Genomic DNA, 22,350 nt, shown 5'->3' with positions numbered 1-22,350 from the left:
TAAAGTGTACGCCACACACCTGAATTAATTATTTGCTCCGATTTAGAGAACCACACCCCCGTGGACATTTCACTCCCCCTCTACCTGTAGGCTATGCTGCCTTTTAAAAGTATGTATTATATTGATGTATGAATGTTTTCTTTAATTATCTACTTAAATAGTTAAACAGGCTGCTTGCAATAATTGTTATCGTTTCCATGCGCTCAGTAATGTAACTGCAGCAAATATTTAAGCAGCAAAACTAAAAGCTGTACTTTTAAAATTAACAAGTTAGGCTACTTTTCCTCATGTGTAAGGGCGCACAGTTTCTATTAACCCTAAAATTGCGCAAATTCAAATTGCAAATACAAAATACGCCTTATGGAAACAAATCAATTTAAAAAAAACCACCCATTTTGAAAAAATAAATCATTTTAATGGTCACATGAGTTGGTATTTTAGGCGATTTGAAAAAAATCTGTAATGGGAACTCACTTACTGCCACCACAACAAGTCGGTATTGTGATGTTCTGTAGTCTCATTTAGCAACTTGTCAGAAACTGCCTTTTTTAAAGACTCCTAAAAGCTTAAAAATGTTAACCACAGACCTTGTTTCAGGCTTCTAACCACAAACCAAACTGACTTCAAAACGAGGGAAGCAGCAGTGCTAAAATGCTAACTCATATCCATGTTTCAGCACTCATTCCTGCACCGCTCTCTAGCTGTGAAACTAATCCTCAGGGAGAATGTCACATTTCAGCCTAATTTTCTGTAACACTTTACATTACAAACATTACCATAGCTTGCCAACAACCAGACAGACAAAACTGACTTCTTTCCAAAACCATTAGCAGAACAGACCAATTAAAAAACTATAACAGATTAATGAAAAGAATGTGTGTGAAAACAAAGAAGAGGCGACAAGACGGCATTTAAAAATAAGTCAGCTGAGACACAAAAGAGAGAATACTGAGAAAATTAGAGCTGAAAGAAACGGGATGAGCAAAGAAAATAAATCAAATTACTACTGCGTGATTAATGAGTAAGAGCTCCCGCATAGGGTTTAAATATAAAATGTATGCTCCGATAAGTAGTAGATAAGTGGAACAGACAGTCGGGGCTGAGAGGAGAAGGCGAAGTTCACAGATGGACATTCAGGATCCTTATTAAAAATAAATCAAGAGGTTATAAATATGGATATTACCGTATGAACGAGTCGTGCACTCTACAGCAGCTCTCGCTCAGACGGGTCTGCTCTTTGAATTATCCATAATTCTCAAACAGCACCGGTGCTGACTCAGACGAGATGGAGACCCAAGTGTAAAATAGGTCCCACATTACCGCTAATACATGTGAGCTGCACATAATGTTGCTTTGTTGTTCCAGCTGTACACATAATTCAGCTGAGGGTTCATTCTGTAATGTAAAATTGTAATATAGGAATGATCATTTACATGTTCTTTAGTTATGTCATTTTTTTGAAAAGGCAGAGTTGGAAAATTAGGCTCTGAATTGTGGTGGCAAATTATTATTGTTCATTAACATCATATTAAACATTGGACTCCCCGCAAAAAAAACAAAAAATTCAATAGGAGAAAAAAAAATTGTTAGAAACCTCAGGAAGAGCGACTGAGGAGGGATCCTCCCCCAGGACAGACAGAGGTGCAATAAATGTTGTAAAGAACAATTAACGTTTTTTTATCATTAGGTACTGAGCAGATATCACTGTAAGCTACACATAATATAAATTTACTGCCAGCAGCTGAATAGCTTAGCTTATAGCACGAAGACTCGAAAAACATAGCCTTGCTCTGTCCAACAATAAAAAAATTTAAAAGCATAACAGCATCTCAAAAGTTTCCTCCCACATTGTCACTATTGTTGCGTTATATTTTCTAGTTGTTTTTTTTTTAAAAAAAACCTTTTAGTCAAAAAATATCTATATTTGTAATTTTGTCTGTTTGGGTTTTACACTAATCTTAATTGCAGTTCTATGATGCGTTGAAAGGTCTTAGCAGTCTTACATATGGCTTCCTGAAGCCTGCAGATGCACTCCAGTGGAGCAGTTGATTTAAGCTGCTTTGAACAAGAACACATCGCTGGTGAACATGTCTGTGTGGAGAGAATCCCTCGCATCCTCCTATTCTGACTGTGTCTCTAAAAACAACCACCGCTACGTCTCCCAAAAAGCAAATGACGGTCCAGTTTGCTTTTATGGTTAAAATTAGCTCCAAATAAGTCTTTTCTTCTCTCCAATTCACAAAACTCTTAACTTCAATAATACAAGCTATTCTCACTGGGGCATTTTTATTTATTTAGGAAATGATTAAAGCCACACTATAAAGCAATCACAGAAAGAGTCGTGGGTATAGCAGGTATTTTCCAGCCCTGCAAGATTTAATATGACTAGTCCAGGAATACTCAATGTGCTTTGCTTGGGGGCCACTTTTAGAAAATGATAGGAGGCCAAGGGCCAGTTGCAGCAGCCCCATACATGTTTCTAGGATTTTAGGACATTTCTCAGATTTTAGGATATTTCTCAGATTTAATGACTTTTTAGTATTTTTGGACATTCCTCAGATTTTAGGACATTTCTAGGATTTTAGGACATTTGTCTGATTTTGAGATGTTTCTAGGATTTTTTGAAGATTTGAGGTTTTCTGCACATTTCTCAGATTTTTAAGTTTTTTGGGTTTTTTTGTAATTTTTAGGATTTTAGGACATTCCTCGGATTTTAGGGCGTTTCTCTGATTTTGAAATGTTTTTGGCGTTTCTGCATATTTATCAGATTTTTGGACATGGATTAAGGACATTAGGGGCTTAGCAAGGACCTCTGTCAGTGGGTGCGTGGGTTCCTCCACTGGCACTTTTTTTGATAAACAAACTCTATTTTAATGCTGTTTTGTGCACTTTATGTATACTTATAGTACAAAAATAATTCCCAGTGTGAATAACTTTATTTCTATTGTGAATTAGAAAATAGTCGGAGGGCCACCTGGCATCCTATCAGGGGCTCGATATGGCCCTTGGGCCATCAGTGGAAGTTTCACTGGACTAGCATTGCTGTCAATGTTTGAAAGTTATCAAATCGTAGAAAAGAAATGACTCAGAAGATTGAGAAATGATTCGTTGTTGGCTTCAGATTGATGTTTCAGTATCAAAGAATGCCGTGACTGTTGCAGAGGGTGAAACCTTGGCAGCATTCGTGTCTATATTTATGGCACACTAAGTGAATTATTGAGAATGAAAAAGCATCCGAGAGAGGTCAACCTCCAGTGGTGAAATACTTGAAATATTAAAGAGTACAGTGATTGGCGAGAAAATTTGCAGAATTTACCAGAGCACTCAGACCTGCAGCTTAAACCACATCAAAACTTAACAGAGGCAGGAGGGCAGGAGGGCAGCGGGGTGCTGAACAATACACAGAGACAAGTGTAGCTGCAGAGCTCTATAGCAAGAACGCCTCCCCTGATGCAGCGTCGTGGAGCAAGATGAATCCCTGCCAACTTTAGGCTCTACAGCACAGTTTGACCTCTGACCTCCCAGCGGAGGGAGGAAAGAGTTTTTCTCCTTCTGGCAAAAATACACCTGTTCTGTTGATAGGGAATATCCCTGAAAAGTGTTAAATTGCTGCAGGATTTGTTACAATAAACCGTTAGAGGACTTCATGAGCCTCACTTAAAGGTACTGCAGCAATTTAAATCTCACTCTGTTATTGTGTGAAACTGAGTGTGATATGTTTAGAAGTCGTGTCTGTTATGTCTCACATTTTAAGTGCTAGTAATCGTAAAGATTAACAGCATTACTCAAAAACCTGTTTTTATTTACATATGCCAGTCCAGCAGTAAATCCTCATTTAGACGTAATTTACAATTGCAGACTTCAGCAGCTGATCAGTGGTCCAGTGTTGGTCGCAACTTGTTCTTGTTCTCTGGTGATGGCTTTTCCCAGCTAGCAGGGAACGTTCCCACGACATTGGCTAACGTTACCTACAGGTTGCAGTAATGTTTTAAAGAAAACATTTTAATCTAATGTTCAAAGATTGTTTAAGGATGTTTATCATTTCAAATGATATCCCTGTAAGGTTAAATGCTGACTAAGACGTAATTTATAACTGCAACGTTCTGAGGATGTTTTTGTTGATGTTGAGAGGCGACGGATCATTGAATGTTCTTTATAAATCGTTCCCACAATGTTACATGAGAACAAAGGAAGAACATTTTCAAACATTCAGAAAATGTTATTGAGAACTAAGATTATAGACCTTTTCCAGATAAAAATGTAATGAAATGTGATATGGTAACAATTTAAAAAAATAAAAATTAATAACATATTTTGATGTTTAAAGAGAATTTTGCCTGAACTTTAAGAAAATATGCCTATGAAGATGTTACCAAAACATTCAGTGGTTGCATTGTTACATTTTCAGAACATTTAAGGACCAAAAATTGCTTTGTGGGTTGTGGCTAATTCATGGACTTATCTCAAGACTACTTGTGTCAATGTTATTGAATGTGCATCACTGTTGTACTTCTACAACCACTTATTGTCACATAAACTAAGGTACATATGTGATGGGATTAAGGTAGAACAGATGTGATGTTGGTCACAGCATCTTTGTGATTAATCTAATGTACATCACACACACATGCCTGTGTACATCATGTGATGATATAAATGTGATGTACTGAATTTTGGACCCAAGGAAGATAAGCTGGTGTCATTGGCATCAGATAATGGGGATTTTTTAAATAAATAGTTATATTAATTGCTATTTTTGTTAAAGATCTTGGTTGGCTGAAATGTTAAAAGTGTTTTTTGGGGGGTTTTTTTCATTTTTTTTATTTGTTTTTGTTTTTTCTCTCATTAGTCTTTGGAAGAATCTCTGATATAAGTGATGTGTCGCAATTTTATATAACAATTTTGCACAGCCAAAGCACATAATGCCATTTGTTTTAGAGCACCCTCTTGCTCTGTTTTGTGTTGTAAAGCAGTCCAGCAGATCAATCAACGTATGCAATCATCACAGTCAAAAACATCTTTGTGCATCAATCTATCCTGACGCAGAAATAGCATGAGTGCATATTTATTTAAGGCCCCTACAAGAGCATTTCCTCCATACTGACAGAAACACCCCTCTGCACTGCTTACATATGGTACATTCTGGGTCTCCCCTCCCCTATAAATGTCTTTGGATTCTTCCACCTCTGGTTTGAAAACTGGACCAGGAAGCTCTGTGGGAAGGTGAAACTAAATGGATGAAATCAGACAAAACACTTGGTAACACATTTTTTTTTAAATAAGGACCTTTAAGCTGTGTGTTTGTTGTTGGTGTCTCTTTCAGTTGGTTGTGATTACTCTTTACATGCATAGCACAGCAAGCTGAACTGATCTAACTGTTGGCTAACACCAGCTTACCATGCTAACTCTGTTGCTAATGCTAAAGCTTATGCTAATGACTTGCATTGATACTTGAATACTGAGGAAGTAGTGCAACAGTTAGCATAGCACAACACAAGCAGTAACAACCCTATCAGCCAATAAGAAGGAATTAAAAACAAAATTGTAGTCCCTTGGCTGCATGTAAGAGCAGTGTGCCACCTACTTACTCAAAGTGATGGGGCAACCCCAAATTTGGTAACCTATTAGGGGCATGGCAGACCAGCAAAAGTGATCATGAATCCAAAAATAACATTTTGATTGAAGGATTATGATGCACATTTGTAGATTACTCACGCACGCTTAAGCTGTATTGTACTATTTAACTATTTTTTATATTTGCAGTATTCAGCCCATTTGCACAATTGCCATTACTGTGTAAAATAAATAATCGCTCACTTCCCATTTTATACTTGATGTTGGTGATCATGTGTTTTCATGTGTGCCTTCCTTTAACTGTCATTGTATTACTTTTACCTATTACTTACCTACTTCTTATACTTTTTCTATTCTTTTGATATGGCAGCCTTCTTCTTTAACACCAGAGGAGGCTTCCTCTTGTCACCAATGGTTTGTTTACAGTCCTAATAATTGATATGCTAAAAGCTGATGTAGCATAGCTGAGAGTTACCGGTGGCTTTCTGTGGCTTTCTTATTCCCATTGCATGAATAGCCTATATTATTAAGAAATATGAAAGAAACACGTGACCGGGTCATAAAAGGCTCATCAAAATCTGTCACATCTGACAGTCCTGTCGGTTAGAGGGTTCTGATGAGATCTGGATCTTTTCAGTCTCTCTTGTCTTGATGTATTAATGGTGGCACTTGTTCCCTGAATGGCCCCAATTCCCTGGTGGCTGTTTGTGTTCTTGGCGCTTGAGATTTTCTCTGTAAATTCAATAACCGCTCCTACGTGCATTAATCAACCACAGCCCACTCTGTCTCCCCCTCTCTCGCTATTTGTTTCTCTCCCCTCCCTCTCTCTGTTACTGCTGCAACACAATTTAGACCACTTACCCTGCAAAACTGACAGCTTGCTCAACTCCTCTTTGTGTGTGTGTGTGTGTGTGTGTGTGTGTGTGTGTGTGTGTGTGTGTGTGTGTGTGTGTGTGCGTGTGTGTGTGTGTTTCTCTGCTTCGGCTCTATATATTTTGACATAGCCTTTATTGCCTTCCTTCTCTCTTTAATTGACTTCATTGACCATTTTGTTGCAGGCGTGTATCCAGCCGACTACTTACCCAACTGTATCGAAAGGCCCTGTTAATTTATTTTTATTTTCCAAATGAAGCCATACCCTTTTTTTCTTTCTTTCTTTTTTTTTTTTTTTTGCTCTGCAACAGTAACACATTTTATGACCCATATTTAAATAATAAAGCAAAACAGTAGGCTCCCTTTAGCACAACTAATGAGAATGAGTTTAGAAGATTTTGGTGAATGCAACAGAAGGTCATAGGGGATGAAGGCAAACAACAAAAACAAGAGAATTATCCAGAGGAGAGGGAAAAAAAACCCTAGGATCAAAGCTCTGACACACACGCACACGCACACGCACACGCACACACACACACACACACACACACACACACACACACACACAACAAAACAAAACAAAAAAACAAAAAACTAAAAGCCCTTAAAGTAGTCCAGTCAGATTTATAGGCAGATTCTTTTATTTGTGTAAATTGTGCATTGTTTGTTATCACTGTATTACTCTTGCTACATGCATTTATTCAAACCTTTTATTTGAAACTATCTCCAAGCAACATAATGTGATGTAATCAGTGAGGTCTTATTAACTGATTCCTCAAAAAGAAAATAAGTCATACAGAGGAGTAAGAGAGGAAGAATGGTAAAAAAAAAAAAAAAAGAAAACAAAGATTACAGCAGATTACGTTTGACTTTTTGTTAAAAAGGAAAGAAAAGAAGCCACAAAAAATGTGACTGTTTGAGAAAAGAACAGAAGAATAGAGAGGAGAGGCAGAGAGGGGAGAACATAGGAAGAGAAAGAACAGAAAGAAGTCAAATAGAGGAAGAGAAAGCAGAGGAGGAGAAAAGATACTGAGAACAGAAATGAGAACAAAGAGGAGGATGAGAAGAGGGAGGAGGACAGAACAGAGATGAGGAGTAAAGAAAGGTAGAGGATGGAAACAAGGAGAACAGAGAGCAAGAAAACAGGAGGAGAACAGAGAGGGAAAGAAAAGAAATTAGGAGAACAGAGAGGTTCCTCACAGACAAACAAAAGTATTTCTGCCAACAGGTCGCTCTGTATGCATCTAATTATAGATAAAGTGTGTGCGTGCATAGTGTAAATCTTGGATGTTGTCATTTCTGTGTGAATTTTCTTCCTCCAGAGATGCAGTAAATAAGCTCCAATAAAAGAAGAAACCTCACTAATTTATAACCTCGACAATACACACACACACACACACACACACACACACACACACACACACACACACACACACACACACACACACACACACACACACTGTACAGTGTCAGCTCTTTTGTGTTGCAGTCAGTCCCGGTGCCTTTCATTGTCTCTTTGAGTCAGCGCAGCATTATTTCACGCACATGTAGGGCTCAATGAATGTGAATCACAATGTCGATATTCTTCGGACAATAGAGATGGAAGGAGAGCGAGTCAGGTAGTAAAGGCAGCGAGGCAGATTTATAGATCCAGAGAGACGGACGGTAAATGGAGGTGAAAGACGGAGCTCTCTGGTGTTTGACTTCACTACAGGGAATGTAGATAAGGTTTGGGACATAATGAGTTTATAAACGCAAGAAAGAAATGAAATTGCTGCAAGCAGTGATGACGATGATGTTTCCTGATGGTTTCCTGTAATATTCTGTATAGTGTTTAAAGTGATAGTAGTTTGACTGTGTCGTAGAAGCAATGTTTGGAAAGTCTTTTTGGCATGAACAAAATTATGAAGTTTAAACGCAGCGTTTAGCCAGCAGCAGCACTTTTGAACTGTGAGTGACAACTCCACGGCAATGTTGTCATTCTGACCCCCATCCCAGGGACACTCAACTTGCTTGGGGGCAACTTTTGCTAAATGACAGGAGGCCAAGGGTCAGTCGCAGCAGCCCTGTACATGTTTCTTGGATTTTAAGACATTTCTATGATTTTAGGACATTTCTAGGACTAAGGGAGTTTCTAGGATTTTAGGACATTTCTGGCATTTTAGGACATTTCTATTATTTTTGGACGATTTTAAGATATAAGGACGTTAGGGGCTAAGCACAGACCTCTGTCAGGGAATGTGAGGGATCCTCTAGTGGCACTTTTGTTTGATAAACAAGCTCTATTTTGATGCTGTTCTTTGCACTCTGGCAACTAAAAGTACAAAATAATCCCTGTGTGAATCACTTTATTTTTTATTGATAATTACAAGATGTCAGAGGCCAGTAAGAGTTTTAGTAACAGCATTTACTTTAGATTTTAATACTTAATTACATTTAATATCATTAAATTCATTTTGATTCTTCAGTACAGTAAATATCAGATACTTTACAGATTTTTACTTAAGCTACATTCAATAGGTGCGTTTTATTTCTACCAAAGTCATTTTCTGGAAAGATATGGCTCAAGTATGGCTTTTTAGGGTCTTCACTTACCACATAGTCTTGGAACAAAATCTCAAAGCAATGTTATTGTGAAAACAGTGAAGATATATACATACAACGTAATTTTAAGGACATGGGGTTTACGGCCCCATACATTACTGGTCACACTTGAAAAAAAGGCTTTTGCAGCAACATTTCTGAGGGTATTAATTAGACCAAGGGTGCACTTTATTCTATTGTCTAATTTGTGCATTAGTCCAAACTGTGTTTCATCTTCAGGTCATTTGACTGTTTAAAACTTCATGTTTTGGGGTCATTTAAAGATTTTCTGAATTTCTCAATCTGACCAAACTGCACCGCAGCTCTCTCGGGTAAGGACAAACAGCTAGTGCAGGTATTAACTTCCTTTCTGAAATTCAAATCATGTTGTTCTCACCTGCCCAAACAAACCTGAACTGAAGGAGTAAAGTCCTCAGAGCTCAAGTGTATTTCTGTAAACATGCTTGTTGTGAACTGAGATGCATAGAGAGAAGTCCCACACCAAAAACTACATCCCTCAGCAGGAGATGTCAACATTGATTCAGGGAATAATTTGGAGGACAGATGGGAAAGAAAGAGAATGAATATATTTATGTTTGGAGGAATTTGTAAGCAGAGGAGAACAAAATTCATCGGCATAACAAAGAGTAAATTGAGGTTTATTAAATGCATTCAGTCATTTAAATAAAATAGTTATACTTGGAGGTCATTGCAGTATATAAAATACCTAATTTTGTTTTGCGTACAAAGTATCAAAGTAATATAGTCTGAAAGAATACAGAATGAGTCATGTAGAAACCAGGAGACAGAAGAGAGCATTACAGAACAGTGATACCTCTGGTGAATAGCTATACAGGCTGGTTGCATCAGTGGAGCTCAACAGGGAGCTTCTATACAAGATATCTGTGTGTGTGTGTGTGTGTGTGTGTGTGTGTGTGAGAGAGAGAGAGAGAGAGAGTGTCATGGGGATAAAGAGAGACATGCAGCATTACAGAGAATATGTTAGTCAGGCAGAGACAGATAAAAAGATTGAGTGAAGGTGGCAGCAATAAAAAAGAATTTGCCCTTGGAAATATTTCAGCTGGTGTTGCATTATGGGACGTCAGTGGCAGCTGCCATTTCGATTCTTCTTTATGAGGTTTGTGACCTGATCGCACCTCAGGGGATCAAAGCAAATAATAACAAACTGTTGTGTAACATCAAATTAAAGTTAATTAGCACAGATGAGCATGTGAATATGCAGGGTGGATTTGTAATGTGTAATATTTCATACTTTCATACCTTCCTTATTATGTTATTTGACAATGTCAGTGGAATATTTATAATATAATTGAAACCCACTAAATGGCTAAAAAAAAAAAAAAAAAAGTAATATCCTCCCCCCTCCTTTACTTATTAAACTGAGAAATACAACTGTACACCTTTTGAAATTGGACTTTCTCTCAGTCACTGAAGACTAATGAGGCTTAATTGCCTCATTAAAAACACACCACATTAAATCTCAACAGAAACAAAATAAAACTCAGTAGTAAGTCCACTGCTCCAACAATCACTAGCTCAGTTTGGTCGAAATAAATCCTTAATTTACCAAGTTAGGTGTAAAACAAACATGCAGTTATTCCCCATGGTCTCTCTCTGCTGTTGCTGGCCACAGGCCGTTTACCGTCCTGTAACTTCTCCCTCCACCACTTTGTATCGCAGCGTCTTTCAGCTTAGCTGGCTTTTCCACCAGTAGAGACCGAGCTCTGGTGGTGCGTGCTGTGCACTTCTTACAGTGAGTTTAACAGAAAGAGGAGCACCTTTATTTATAACGGTATTGAAGACATACCTTTTGGATTTCTAAATACTGTGGTACACTGTACTACCATGATACTATGATGTGATTTATTTTATTCTCCCCTTAGGGAAATTTGTCTTGGACTCCCCGAAAACGCACATAAATGCCTTCACATTCATAACAAACCAGTGAACAAAACAGTCGTAGCTATACCAAATCACACTAATAAACTGCACATAGTCCACATTTCACATACAAAATATTGCATACACATATTGTACACACCCTGTGCTAAATCATCATGTTTGCAGTGGGGAACTCTGTATTGTCTGCTACAAGTGCTCGTATTCTGTGTGTTGGATATATGATGGGTCGGTCATTATCCTCTGAGCTTGCCTAAGAACAGACTGCTCATACATGAACTGGAGGGGCTGCCCAATTCTAATGCAGGGTATATGTTTGGGGTTTTAGAGAAAGGATTGCTTTAAATTTTTCTGAAAGCTTTTTATAAGGTTAATGTTGTATGTAACTGTTTATTGCAGGTAAAGAATTCATATCTGTAGCGCCCTATAAATAGCAACATGTCTAAGGAGATTTGTTGTTGTTTTATCAGGCAAAATATGAATGAGCGAGCCTGCAATACCACCACACATTACTACTTTATGAAACCCCAAAGTGTTCAGTGCAGCCATTCATTCACCAGTGAAGTTGGCCCATTTATTTTTGCAGTAGTAGTCCCAATACACATGATAACATCTGGGAGCTGCACACTACAACCACAATCTGGATCCATTAACCAACGCTATAATTGGAGGCTCAGCTTACATTTAATTTGTTTTGTTGCTGCTTTTGTTTTTGGTTTCTAGATATTAAAAGATGATTGCTGTTTCTGCACAGCGTTTCGCAGACATTGATTGTCAGTCAAACAGTGTTGGCAGGACTATGTTTTCTTTTTCCTTTGACGGCCCTCCATTCACACCCACAAGTTCGACTCTCTAAGTTACCTGAGCAACTGCACACATCTATTTATACCAAAATGTTTTTTTATATTTGGACTGCCAGATAAATACTTTTTTGTTACACATCCACTTTTGAGCCGACCTACTACTAGTGCACTAGTTTTTTAAGTTAAGTCAAATAGCCTAAAAACAAAGAACGACAAGGTGCTGCAGGCCAAAAATGATGACAACCACTGTTGCGCTGCTGCTGCTTATTGTAAGGTATTTATTCTTCTTCTCCAACTGCTGCAGTCAGCAGGTTGGGGCACTGTAAGCCATACTGTAGTCATCCATCTATTATTGCAGCCCAAGGAGAAATATGCAAATTCTCCCTGAATTAACGAAGGGGTTCTTTTTTTTTTTTTTTTTGAATAAGTGAGGGATTCCTCGAGCCCCGAGCAAGAGGGAGGGAGAGCAGGAGAGAGGGAAAGAGGGAGGAGGAGGGAGGATAGAGAAGAGAGATGATGAAGGAAGAAGAATGTAGAAAAGAAGAGATGTATAGGGGAGGAAATAAGAGACTAAATATAGGGACAGTGGGACATCGTAAGAGAAAAAAGATACGAGAAGGCTGCAGAGCGTTGAGATGTCAAAAACAAAAACTAGGGCAATGAAGAGAAGTGGTTAAGGAAAGCCTTAGGAGATGACAGAATGGGGAAGTGTGTGGGGAGATGAGGGGTCAAAAATGAGAGAAGGTGTGGGGGGAAGACCTGAATGTGGTATTTCCCAGTTCCCATGGTAACACAAAACTGATACCTCCCCTTTTCTACAACACATACTCACACATCTTCCTGCTATTTCCATTTTTATGCCCACGGGGATAAAATCCACCACAACGGCATGCCAAACACACATGCGTTTAACACTTATAGTACAGTACGTGTCCCCGATAGATGGAGATGATCTCTGCATGTTTTATTACGTTGTCAATGAAAGCCTCACTAGGGGGATTAGAAAGACAGAGCATGACAGAATTTTTTTAATGATTTACATTTGACATACTTTCAGCTCACTTAAATTTGCCTATGTATGTTCTCATTAGTACATCAAGGTTTTAGTGAATTGTCCCACTGAGTGTGTGAATTTTCTGACTGTGGTGCCTCCTAGAGGTCGTATCAAAAATTACTGCATGAGACACATACACTGCATTCATTTTTGACTGGCTCTGAAACCTTCACAGTGCTAGCCGAAAGTTATTTAGATGATGCTATAAACATTGTACACGTGGTGGACTTTAATAGTGGTGCACATGTCAGTTAAATAGATGCAGAAGGATAGACCCCAATAAATAACAGCCACCCAGATACCCCCCCCAGGGAGCTGAAAAGGGGCCTTGACCCTGGATCGGCTCCAGTGATATTCTGGGCAGTTTTAATCACCCGCTGTCGAGCCGAGGAAGTAGAGCCTTTTCTGACCAATATAGATTCTCAGTGATAGTAATTCCAAGGAACCTATAGCTCTTCACCTGCTCCACCTCAGCTCCACTGATGTAGACAGGGGTGTGTGTCTTTGCCTCCCTCTTTGTAAAATCAACAATCAGCTCCTTGGTTTTACTGACGCTGAGCAGTAGGTTGTTCTCTGTGCACCACTCTGCAAGACTGTTGATTTCCTCCCGGTATGAACTCTCATCATTGTTTGTAATACGATTGATGATGGTGGTGTCGTCCGCGTACTTCACAGTAGAGTTCTCTTGATGTCTGTGAGTGCAGTGGAACAGAAGGGGGCTTAGCATACAGCCCTGGGGGGCTCCGGTGTTGAGCACTAATGTAGAGGAGGTGTGACTGCCAATTCGAAATCTCTGGGGTCTGCATGTGAGGAAGTCCAGTATCCAGTGTTGTATTGAAGCTCAGAGTGTAAAGTTTTCCCATCAGCTTCATGAGAGAGATTGTGTTGAATGCTGAGCTGAGATTAACAAACACCTTCATGATGTAGCTGTAAAATCTCATACCAATGCAACTCTAATCTAGTCTTATATCATGATGTAGATATATTGATATATTTCCCAGCTCTAAATTGAAGTTTTGACATCTTAGGTATGTGTAGTGATATATTTTAAATGTAGAATTTCAGTAGTACATCATGGAAAAGTGTGTTATTATGTTAATGACTACAGTATACTCTTCAAAGGCATGTCTTGTGAGGTCAAAATCATGATGTGAAAATGTTGACAGGACGCAGCAGCAGCAGCAGCAGAGGAACTACTTTTAAAGATTGTATTGAAGAATGCTGGGGATAAAGACAGAAATCAATATTATTTATACAAGACTATGAACAAGGCTCCATGAATCTTTACGACATGGTTATAGTCAGTTGTTTGTCCAAACAGACCTTGTAGAGTCAATAGTGTCCATAAAAACACACACACACTGCATGCAAAACTTTCCGGTTTTATAGGTGCAAGAAAGAGCACCATTATATATGTCCTTGCTGACACAACATACATTCAGGCACATACTGAACAGATGCTGGCAAAGCACCATTATATCATTTATATTGAAAGCTCGAGGCAGTTCATGTAATAAAATGAGCCTCAGACCTCCAACAGCAGTCTGTGCATATTTCAAAACTGGTGGGTCTCTGGGGAAAATAACAACATACACACTGCTTAATATCATCGAACTTTAATTTATTTCACTGCATCTTAAACATCTACCTACCACTGAAACTCTTTGTCTATTCAATTTATAATTTCACTAAATTTGGCGGGTCGTCTAAGGGAAAGGGTTTATACGTTGTTAGTTTTAGTCCATCGTGGGCAAATTGTTATGATTTTATTTGTTCTCGAAAAAAAACAGCTATAGGCCTGAAATGAGACTTGAACTTCAATCAGACTTCAAGTACCAGAACAAAGATTTGAACCTGAACTGTCAGATTTGGTATTATTAAAATTCCAACAGCAACATAATTAAAAGTATTCACCGAGGCTTGGGCGGCATATACTACTTCATACATTAACACCTTTCTAAAATTTCACGGCATACGACAGTATAGGTGTATGGTGCTAACCCCGCCCCCCAATGACGAGTGTGCGATTACTTTCAGCTTTTCAGACTTATGAATACACAAGGAGCACATTAAATGTTAAAAGAAGTAATATTCTCATTTACTTTCCTTTTTAAACAGAGAAAACAACTACACATCTTTTGAATTCAATCTTGTCTCGGTCACGGTAGACTTAATTGTCTTAACTCATCATAAAACACTTCAAACTCGATAGAAACAAGGCAAAATCTACTGCCTTGGTTACTCTTGCTAGTAATCTAGTTAGTATGTCCACTATTCCAACAATCACAAGCTCGGGATTGGTCAAAATAATTAATTAATTCACTAAATCAGTTGCCTCTTCCACTAGTAGAGATCGCAGATTTAGCTCTGGTGGTGCATGCTGTGCACTACATACAATGAATTTAATAGAAAGAGGAGCTCCTATATTGAAAATCATACTGTTGAGGTTTCTAAATAGCCTGGTAATACCATGATACTGACAAAGGTTTTTCACCACCACTTCATTGATTTTGTAATAGATTATTGCAAATAGGTTTTGTGTATTTTTTTTTTTTTTTTTTAGAAATCTGTCATATTGGCATTTATATTAATCTATTTCATTATAGTCTGATTTTTCTGATCAAATGCACAACATTGTGGGACTTCTGAACATCTAAGTTATATCATTGCCTGGAGGAAAATGAATCAGTTCATGTATAAAGAAGCATTTGCACTGATGGTAGGGATGACAGCACCAATGAAGTATGGCTGCACTACCTCATTGACCCTAACACTCACACTTAACCTCTGCATCCATTAAATCTCCCCTTTGTCGTTAATTTATGGTTTGCCATCGGCTTTGGAAGTAACACATTATTTTAATACTTCTTTAGATGACAGTAACGACTATTGCTGGGTATTTACTAGAAGATAATTACATATTACACAATACCTTTTAAAAGGAATCACATCCCTCTCCCCGTCTAAGCAATTGTTCTCTCATTGCACAATGCCAGCAGAGGTAGTACAAGCAGTAATGGACAGTTTAAAAGAAAATAGTCCATAATAGGTTTATTATACCTGTCATTCCTCTCACCTTTCTTCTTCTTGCAGTATCAGGCTTTTTAAGTGCATCTAATGAATTCCTATTTCTGAGATACCTCAATATGACTTCCACATATTCAAATGGATAATATGTTCAGAAAGCAATTGGAAAATGCATCTGAAGTTTTACTTTGTAAAATTAGCAAAAACCTTGCTAAAGTGGCACAATGAATGATAATAATTCATGTCAGGCATTGAAGTGATGGCTCAGTTCAATTCAGCAAATTAAAACCATTTGCTGAAAGGATTTTAAGCAATTTAGGCATTAATGAGATGCCTGATGTAGATATTGTTTCTTGATACTGCCACAATATTTCAAACAACACTGGAACTCTAATTGAAGCCACAGAAGACATGTCCTCACTATTTCTCTTTAAATTGGGGAGTTTATTGTCCACAGTCACACACAAATTAGACACTGAAGGCTGATTCCAGCATATTTTTTAGAGTCAAGGAGATTTAGTATGGCATTGTGGAGGTTTTCAAACAGCATTTAGACAATGTAGGGAGCAGTCAAATTAATTAAAAATGTTCAAAATTTTAAAAAATAAAGAAAGAAAGAAAAAGCCTTCTTTTCTTTTGTGGCTAGCTAAAAATGTATCAGGCTGGTTGGAGTTGTTCAGGGGTAATACAGACCAATGATCTAGGTATTTCTAAAATCCAGATTACAGCCCTGAACACACTTTTCCTCTAATATAAAACATCAGTACCCAAAACTAACCAAAATCAATTAATAATAATTATGTGTTGTTACTACCAATATTTCTGTCAAAGTGTACCTAGCAGACAAGCTCGACATTTTAGCTGAGTTTAGTTTAGACAACAGATGTTTAACTCGACAAAGCACAAAGTTGTGCTTTTATTTGAACTATGTGCTGGAGTAGTGAATTCCTAGAGTTTCTGCTTGTTTCTTGGCAACCTCATATTGACACTTTTTTCCCCTTTTTCAGGTATTTAAAACAAATATAGTTACTTATTTCTTGCTTATTTTTGGGCCATTTCTTGCATGGTTGCTAGTCACCCTCTTCCCATGTTTTGGAGAAAAACTACACTAATTTGTGCAGGTTTCAAAGGGCTGATAATAAATGCATACATCTTTATATGAGTATTATAATAAGTGTATTTCCCAAAATGTTACAATGTTGCTTTACATGCATGGCAACCTTCCCACTATCTAATCTAGTTTGTGTACTCTTTTTTTTGTTGTGCTATTAGATCAGCACTACTTTTGTAATCTGATCACTCAAGTTATTCTCTTTGGCTTTTTTTCTTTCACTGATGCGATTAGTCTGTTCCTTTTTCAGCCGCTCAGTTGTATTGTTCGGCTATCAAGACCAAGATGTTAATGATATATGTGGTTTTACTGGACTGCGACTGTCAGTTTCTTGGGAATAAAAGAACCGGGCTTCAAGAGAAGAGCCTGTTATCTTCATGGATGTACCTTTGATGCTGGCTGTTAAGACAGAGGTTAGCAGTGTGGTGCAAAGAGAGCCGGAGAGTTAGAGGCTCCTGATTTATCAGTTCTGCGTGGCCACAGTGTCAGAAGGGAGCAGATGTTATCGTACTGATTCGATCAGGGAGGCAGGATGGTTAATGGAGTGGTAGTTATTAGATTAACAGAGGCTGCTGGGCAATGTAGTGTTTCTAATTTAGTTGGTAGGATGTCTATGTGTGTTGTGTGTGTATGTGTGTGTTGGTAGTCTGTGCAGTAGTCAAAAGCCCGTTGGAATCTATCACTTTTATGGATGCTTCAAACACACCCATGTAATCATTGCCTCATAAATCACATCACAAACATGCGACATGTATCTTTATGAACGAGCAAACAGGTGTTAATTCTTGCAGCTTAATGTGTCACTAACACTGTTGCCTCATGACACCAATTTAAGTTAATGGCAGCAGATAAACGCTGATGTCAAGTGATAAATAGTTATTACATGCCAATAAAACAGACAATCAAATTGACAGAGGCACATTCACACACGAGTGGATGCAGATGTTTTGAATCCTTAGACCCTGCATGTTGCCCAAGCTGCAAGAGCTGTAGCTATAATCTGCTAAATATAGAGAGCTTTCTAATTACGCTGTTTTACAGCACGCAATTTCAAGTTCCACAACAGCTGCATTATCTCATATGTAATATCTGTCTTGGTATGAGCAGCAACACTTCCTGTTTCGGAAGTCACTGCCAGTATCTTAAGGATTATTAGGCCAATATGTGTCAGGGACAATGAGTGAAAGATAAAAACAGAACCAGACAGTTGTGGAAAACAGTAGCCAACAGGGGTTTACCAGCAGGGTAGCCAGAGAGAGAGAGAGCAGCAGTGATTTCCATGCAGATAAATAGGATTTAAGCACATCTGTATTCTAAAGGAGACCCAGAATGAGGAAAGAGAGAAAAGTGCGGGGAGGAGGAGAAGAGTGGGAGCAAGAATAGAAAAGCTGGAAAAGGATTAGTGCAAGGCAGAAAGCAAGTAGGTGAAAAAAAAAATGCAGTGAGAAGTCTGTCAAAAGTCAGTCAGACTGATTAGGGCAAATGGAGAAATAAGTTTCTAAATAGCCAGCAAACTTTTAAGGAAGACTGTGACTGAAGTATACAGTTATTAGTGATTTGTGTTTCAGTTTCATATCTACTTGTGTGGATTTTAAAAACAGTTCTTAATGTCCCAGCTGATAACTGAAATTCTTCCCCAGCTTTTATGTAATGTGGAGTCTTACAAGTCTCTGTTCTCGGCCCCATTTTATTCCATTTGCGTCCGATACCCCTGAGACATGATATAAGTCACTTTAACGAAGTTTCACATACCATCGTTATGTAGATGACACCCAGTTGTGTGTCTCATTCAATCTTTAAAACTGATTTTTTTTTTTTAAAAAAACTGTCTTGATAGCCTCTGCAACTGGATACTTATAAGAATGAAAACCTATATTTCAAACTGTATCACCACTGCCCCCCCCAAAAAATATAATCGCCAATCAGTACATTAAGATTCATCTTCTTATTAAATCTTTTATATTTTACAACCCATTCAAGACTTGCAGCATATTGTTTTTTTAGGAAGGCCTCTTTAATATACATAAATATCTCATGCAGCTCCCCTTCAAAAATCCCAAATTATTACTTTAAAATCAAACAACCAAATGCTAAAAGATATGCTCCAGGCTTTTGATAAAGTGTGATAATGCTTTTACTGTTTTAGCTCAATTTCAGCAGTTAAAAGTCAACTGCAGGAAAGCACCGGACATCATAAATTCATATCAAACAGAATGAGATTATCTAAGGATAGACTTTATTTTAGACAGCACGTGCGTATGTGTGTGCACGTGATATTTGAGTGTGTATGTGAGTGTGTGTGTGTGTGTGTGTGTGTGTGTGTGTGTGTGTGTGTGATGTCTATTGTGAAGTCTCAGTGAAACACTGCTGGAGTTATCTAGGTCATAGTGGATGAATTTTTAATTGTACTGTAGTGAGCTACACTATGGTGGCACATGAAAAGATGAAGATAGCAGCTAATCTCATCTGATCAAAACCAGTGCAGCAGCACTTCTTTGGTTCTCCTTGTTATAAGTGAGATTTATACAAATAATTGCAAATGATCCTCCAGGCTCTTATTGTACAGGACCACTTCCACACACACACACACACACACACACACACACACACACTTATGCAGATACACACACTTTCCACACACTAAAGCTTTGTTACTTACTGGCCCACTGGGACGAGAGTTATTGTACCATACAGAAAGTTGAGATCAAACACAAGAATATGACAACAGAAAAATCTGTTCAATTTTTCTCTCACCCACGCAAACACACAAAGGTTGTTACGGCTACATCTTTTGCTCTTTAGACCACTGGGTCCCCAAGCGTCCATCAAAACATTATTATACTCTGTGAGATTATGAACAGTTTGCTTTTATCGGTAGGAAACTAGGACTGTGAAGGGACACTGTCTTATGCACTCCCATTGCACTTCAGCACCAGAGAAATTGCCTGTAGCTGTAGAGGATGCAGAACACTTGTGAACAGATAAATAAAGGATTTGCGTTTGCATCACAAAGCCGCCTGTTATTGCAGATGCTCATAATTATTACAGTCTTAATTTGGCATGTTAACATTAGCTAAATATCACTATAAACAAAGTTAGTTGATGGGAATGTCATTACTTTTACGGGTATTTTCTAAACTTTTTGTATTGTAATTATTACAAAGAGTTATTATTATTATAGCATTATAGACGAAAAGGTGTTAATGTTCACCATGAGGGGAACATCAGTGGGTCAAATCATGTGTGAATCCATCCAATATTTGTTGAGATTTCAATCTTCAAATATTAACACAATGATGGTGTCCGTACCGAATTTTATGGTAATCCATCCAACAGCTGTTGAGATATTTTAGTCTGGACCAAAGTTTTGGACAAACAAACTAACTTTGCCATCCTCACAACAAAAACAATAAACTGTTCAAAGTCATTGTAGCCTTTGATGAAGTAATACATATGATCGTTGATTATTGTCTAGGTTAATAATTGAAAAAGTCAATGCTGAGGTAATCTCTATAAACACATATCGGCATATGTATAGAGAAACTATAGACAACAGTACAAGATTTTGGTATCGGAAGCATTCTTGTTTTCATTTGTGATGTACTTGTAGTCTGAGTAGTAATGACAAATTATGTTTTAGGTTAACACTCGATGTGGAGAGTGGGAATGCATTGATCACAATAAAGTCTCTGAACATTTTGGCTAATCTAGAGAAACAAGTATTTGCAAATAAATGCAGATTAATGGATTAAAAAAGGTAATACAAAACAAAATCATAGTCAGAGAGCTGTTCAGAGATCGATGCTGATTTGAATCTCAGCACATAAAATGAGAAATTTCAAGTCATGTAAAGCTTAAAAAAAGTCATATTAAGTTAGTCTGACTAAATCTAGACTTTTAAAATACTCGTAAACATGTTTGACTGAATTCATATTTAGTCGAATTTCTCAAAGTTCACAACTAAATAATGCAACTGAGGGAGGATTGATTTACTCTTTCATTTATACGCCTCAGTCAGACCTGAACTGGCCTAGATGTTCTGTGCATGCTTAATAGTTCCCATGCCAGGCTTTGACGCGGAAGTCGAAAAAGCAAAAATTTGTAGAAGAAAGCTGGGAAAAACAAAAGAAGAAGCAGAGGAAGGGAAGAAAGAAAAACATGACAAAGGCACCAAGTAAAGCAGGAAATGTACTGAATGTAAAACGGCAAAAAGTAATCCATGTTGTCACCATTCAACATGCAACCCATTTGCTGCTTGCCAGTTTGTTTGGTATGTGATGTAACAGGTCTGGAACAAGGTCCAATAGCAAATAGCTGAAAGGGGGCATATTGCCAACTACCGAGGTGTAGTCAGACTTACTTCCGTCAACAAATTCGATTCTCCACTGCTGCTTGTACACTGGGACAAAGACCATAGTCCAATGAAATGGCCTAATCGAGCTATAACTATAACTATAGCTGTATATATAGCTCAACTTAACTGTGCATGTAAATGTACTGAATGTTTTGTACAGGACCTTATACATATTTTTGTCTTTGTATCTTTCTGCTTGTAACAAATGCGATGGCTTGCACTAATATAAATTTGTCAGCACAAAATTGACCTCCTGTCTCTCTCTCTCTCTACAGTCCTTGTTGCTGATTCGTCAGGAGATGGTGGTTTCCCAGAAAAAGCTTGGCGAGTTTTGTGAGGCTCTGAAGCAGTACCTGAAGAATGTCTCCACTCAGAGAGACTGCTTTCAGTAAGTCTAACTACTGCTCCACATTTTCACAACTGCGCTGCTGCTGCAGAGTGCAGCACCATAACCCTAATCATCTTTAATATTTAATAAGCTCCATTTTCAGTGTCAGGACCTCACTGTTCTCACTTTATTAAGGATTACCTCAAATATATCCTTCTTTGGTCATTGATTGTGTCAGTATTCTTTGGTGTGCATGCACGCACACACATGAAAAACTTTTTCAGTGAAGTTGAACAGGTACTGTATTTCATCATTACCTTTCCAAAATCTGAAAAAAAAAACCTGTGCAACTCCCAGGTGGTTTAGATTAGACAGATACTAATATCATGTGGCATACCCAATGTGTATAATATTGTACCTGTAATATAGTCTTATATTCACCTACTGTGCCTGTTTTGAACCCCCTGTGCCTCCCACTCGGAGCCTTAGGGTGCTGTGAAACAGTCTTATATCTGGAGAGATTTCTCCAAATCCCAGACTCAATATGCTGCATGCATAGTCCAGAGTCATTCTGCATATGCCCTTGGCAAGACTTGAAGGATCTGGCTCCATTGCATTTCTTCTATTTGTATTACATTTCCTCCCACTTGTTACCGCAGTCTGTACTTTGGATAAAAGGTCTGCAAAGATGGAAAATGCTTGATAACTCCATTTAGCACAGTA

The 22,350-nt window shown here is 38.0% G+C and overlaps 1 protein-coding gene across 1 annotated transcript in view; it reads left to right on the top strand.

Moving 5' to 3' along the window:
* necab2 (N-terminal EF-hand calcium binding protein 2) overlaps positions 1 to 22,350 on the top strand; it is a 141,264-nt gene that overhangs the window by 105,670 nt on the left and 13,244 nt on the right. Inside the window, exon 10 of the mRNA XM_042496124.1 lies at positions 21,575 to 21,687. Coding sequence (XP_042352058.1) covers positions 21,575 to 21,687 — 113 coding nt within the window. The remainder of the gene's footprint in view (positions 1 to 21,574; positions 21,688 to 22,350) is intronic.

This window comes from Plectropomus leopardus, chromosome 11 (genome assembly GCF_008729295.1).
Source record: "Plectropomus leopardus isolate mb chromosome 11, YSFRI_Pleo_2.0, whole genome shotgun sequence".
Lineage (NCBI taxonomy): Eukaryota > Metazoa > Chordata > Actinopteri > Perciformes > Serranidae > Plectropomus > Plectropomus leopardus.
Note: the sequence above shows the minus strand (reverse complement) of the source record. Positions and strands in the feature narration are given on the sequence as shown.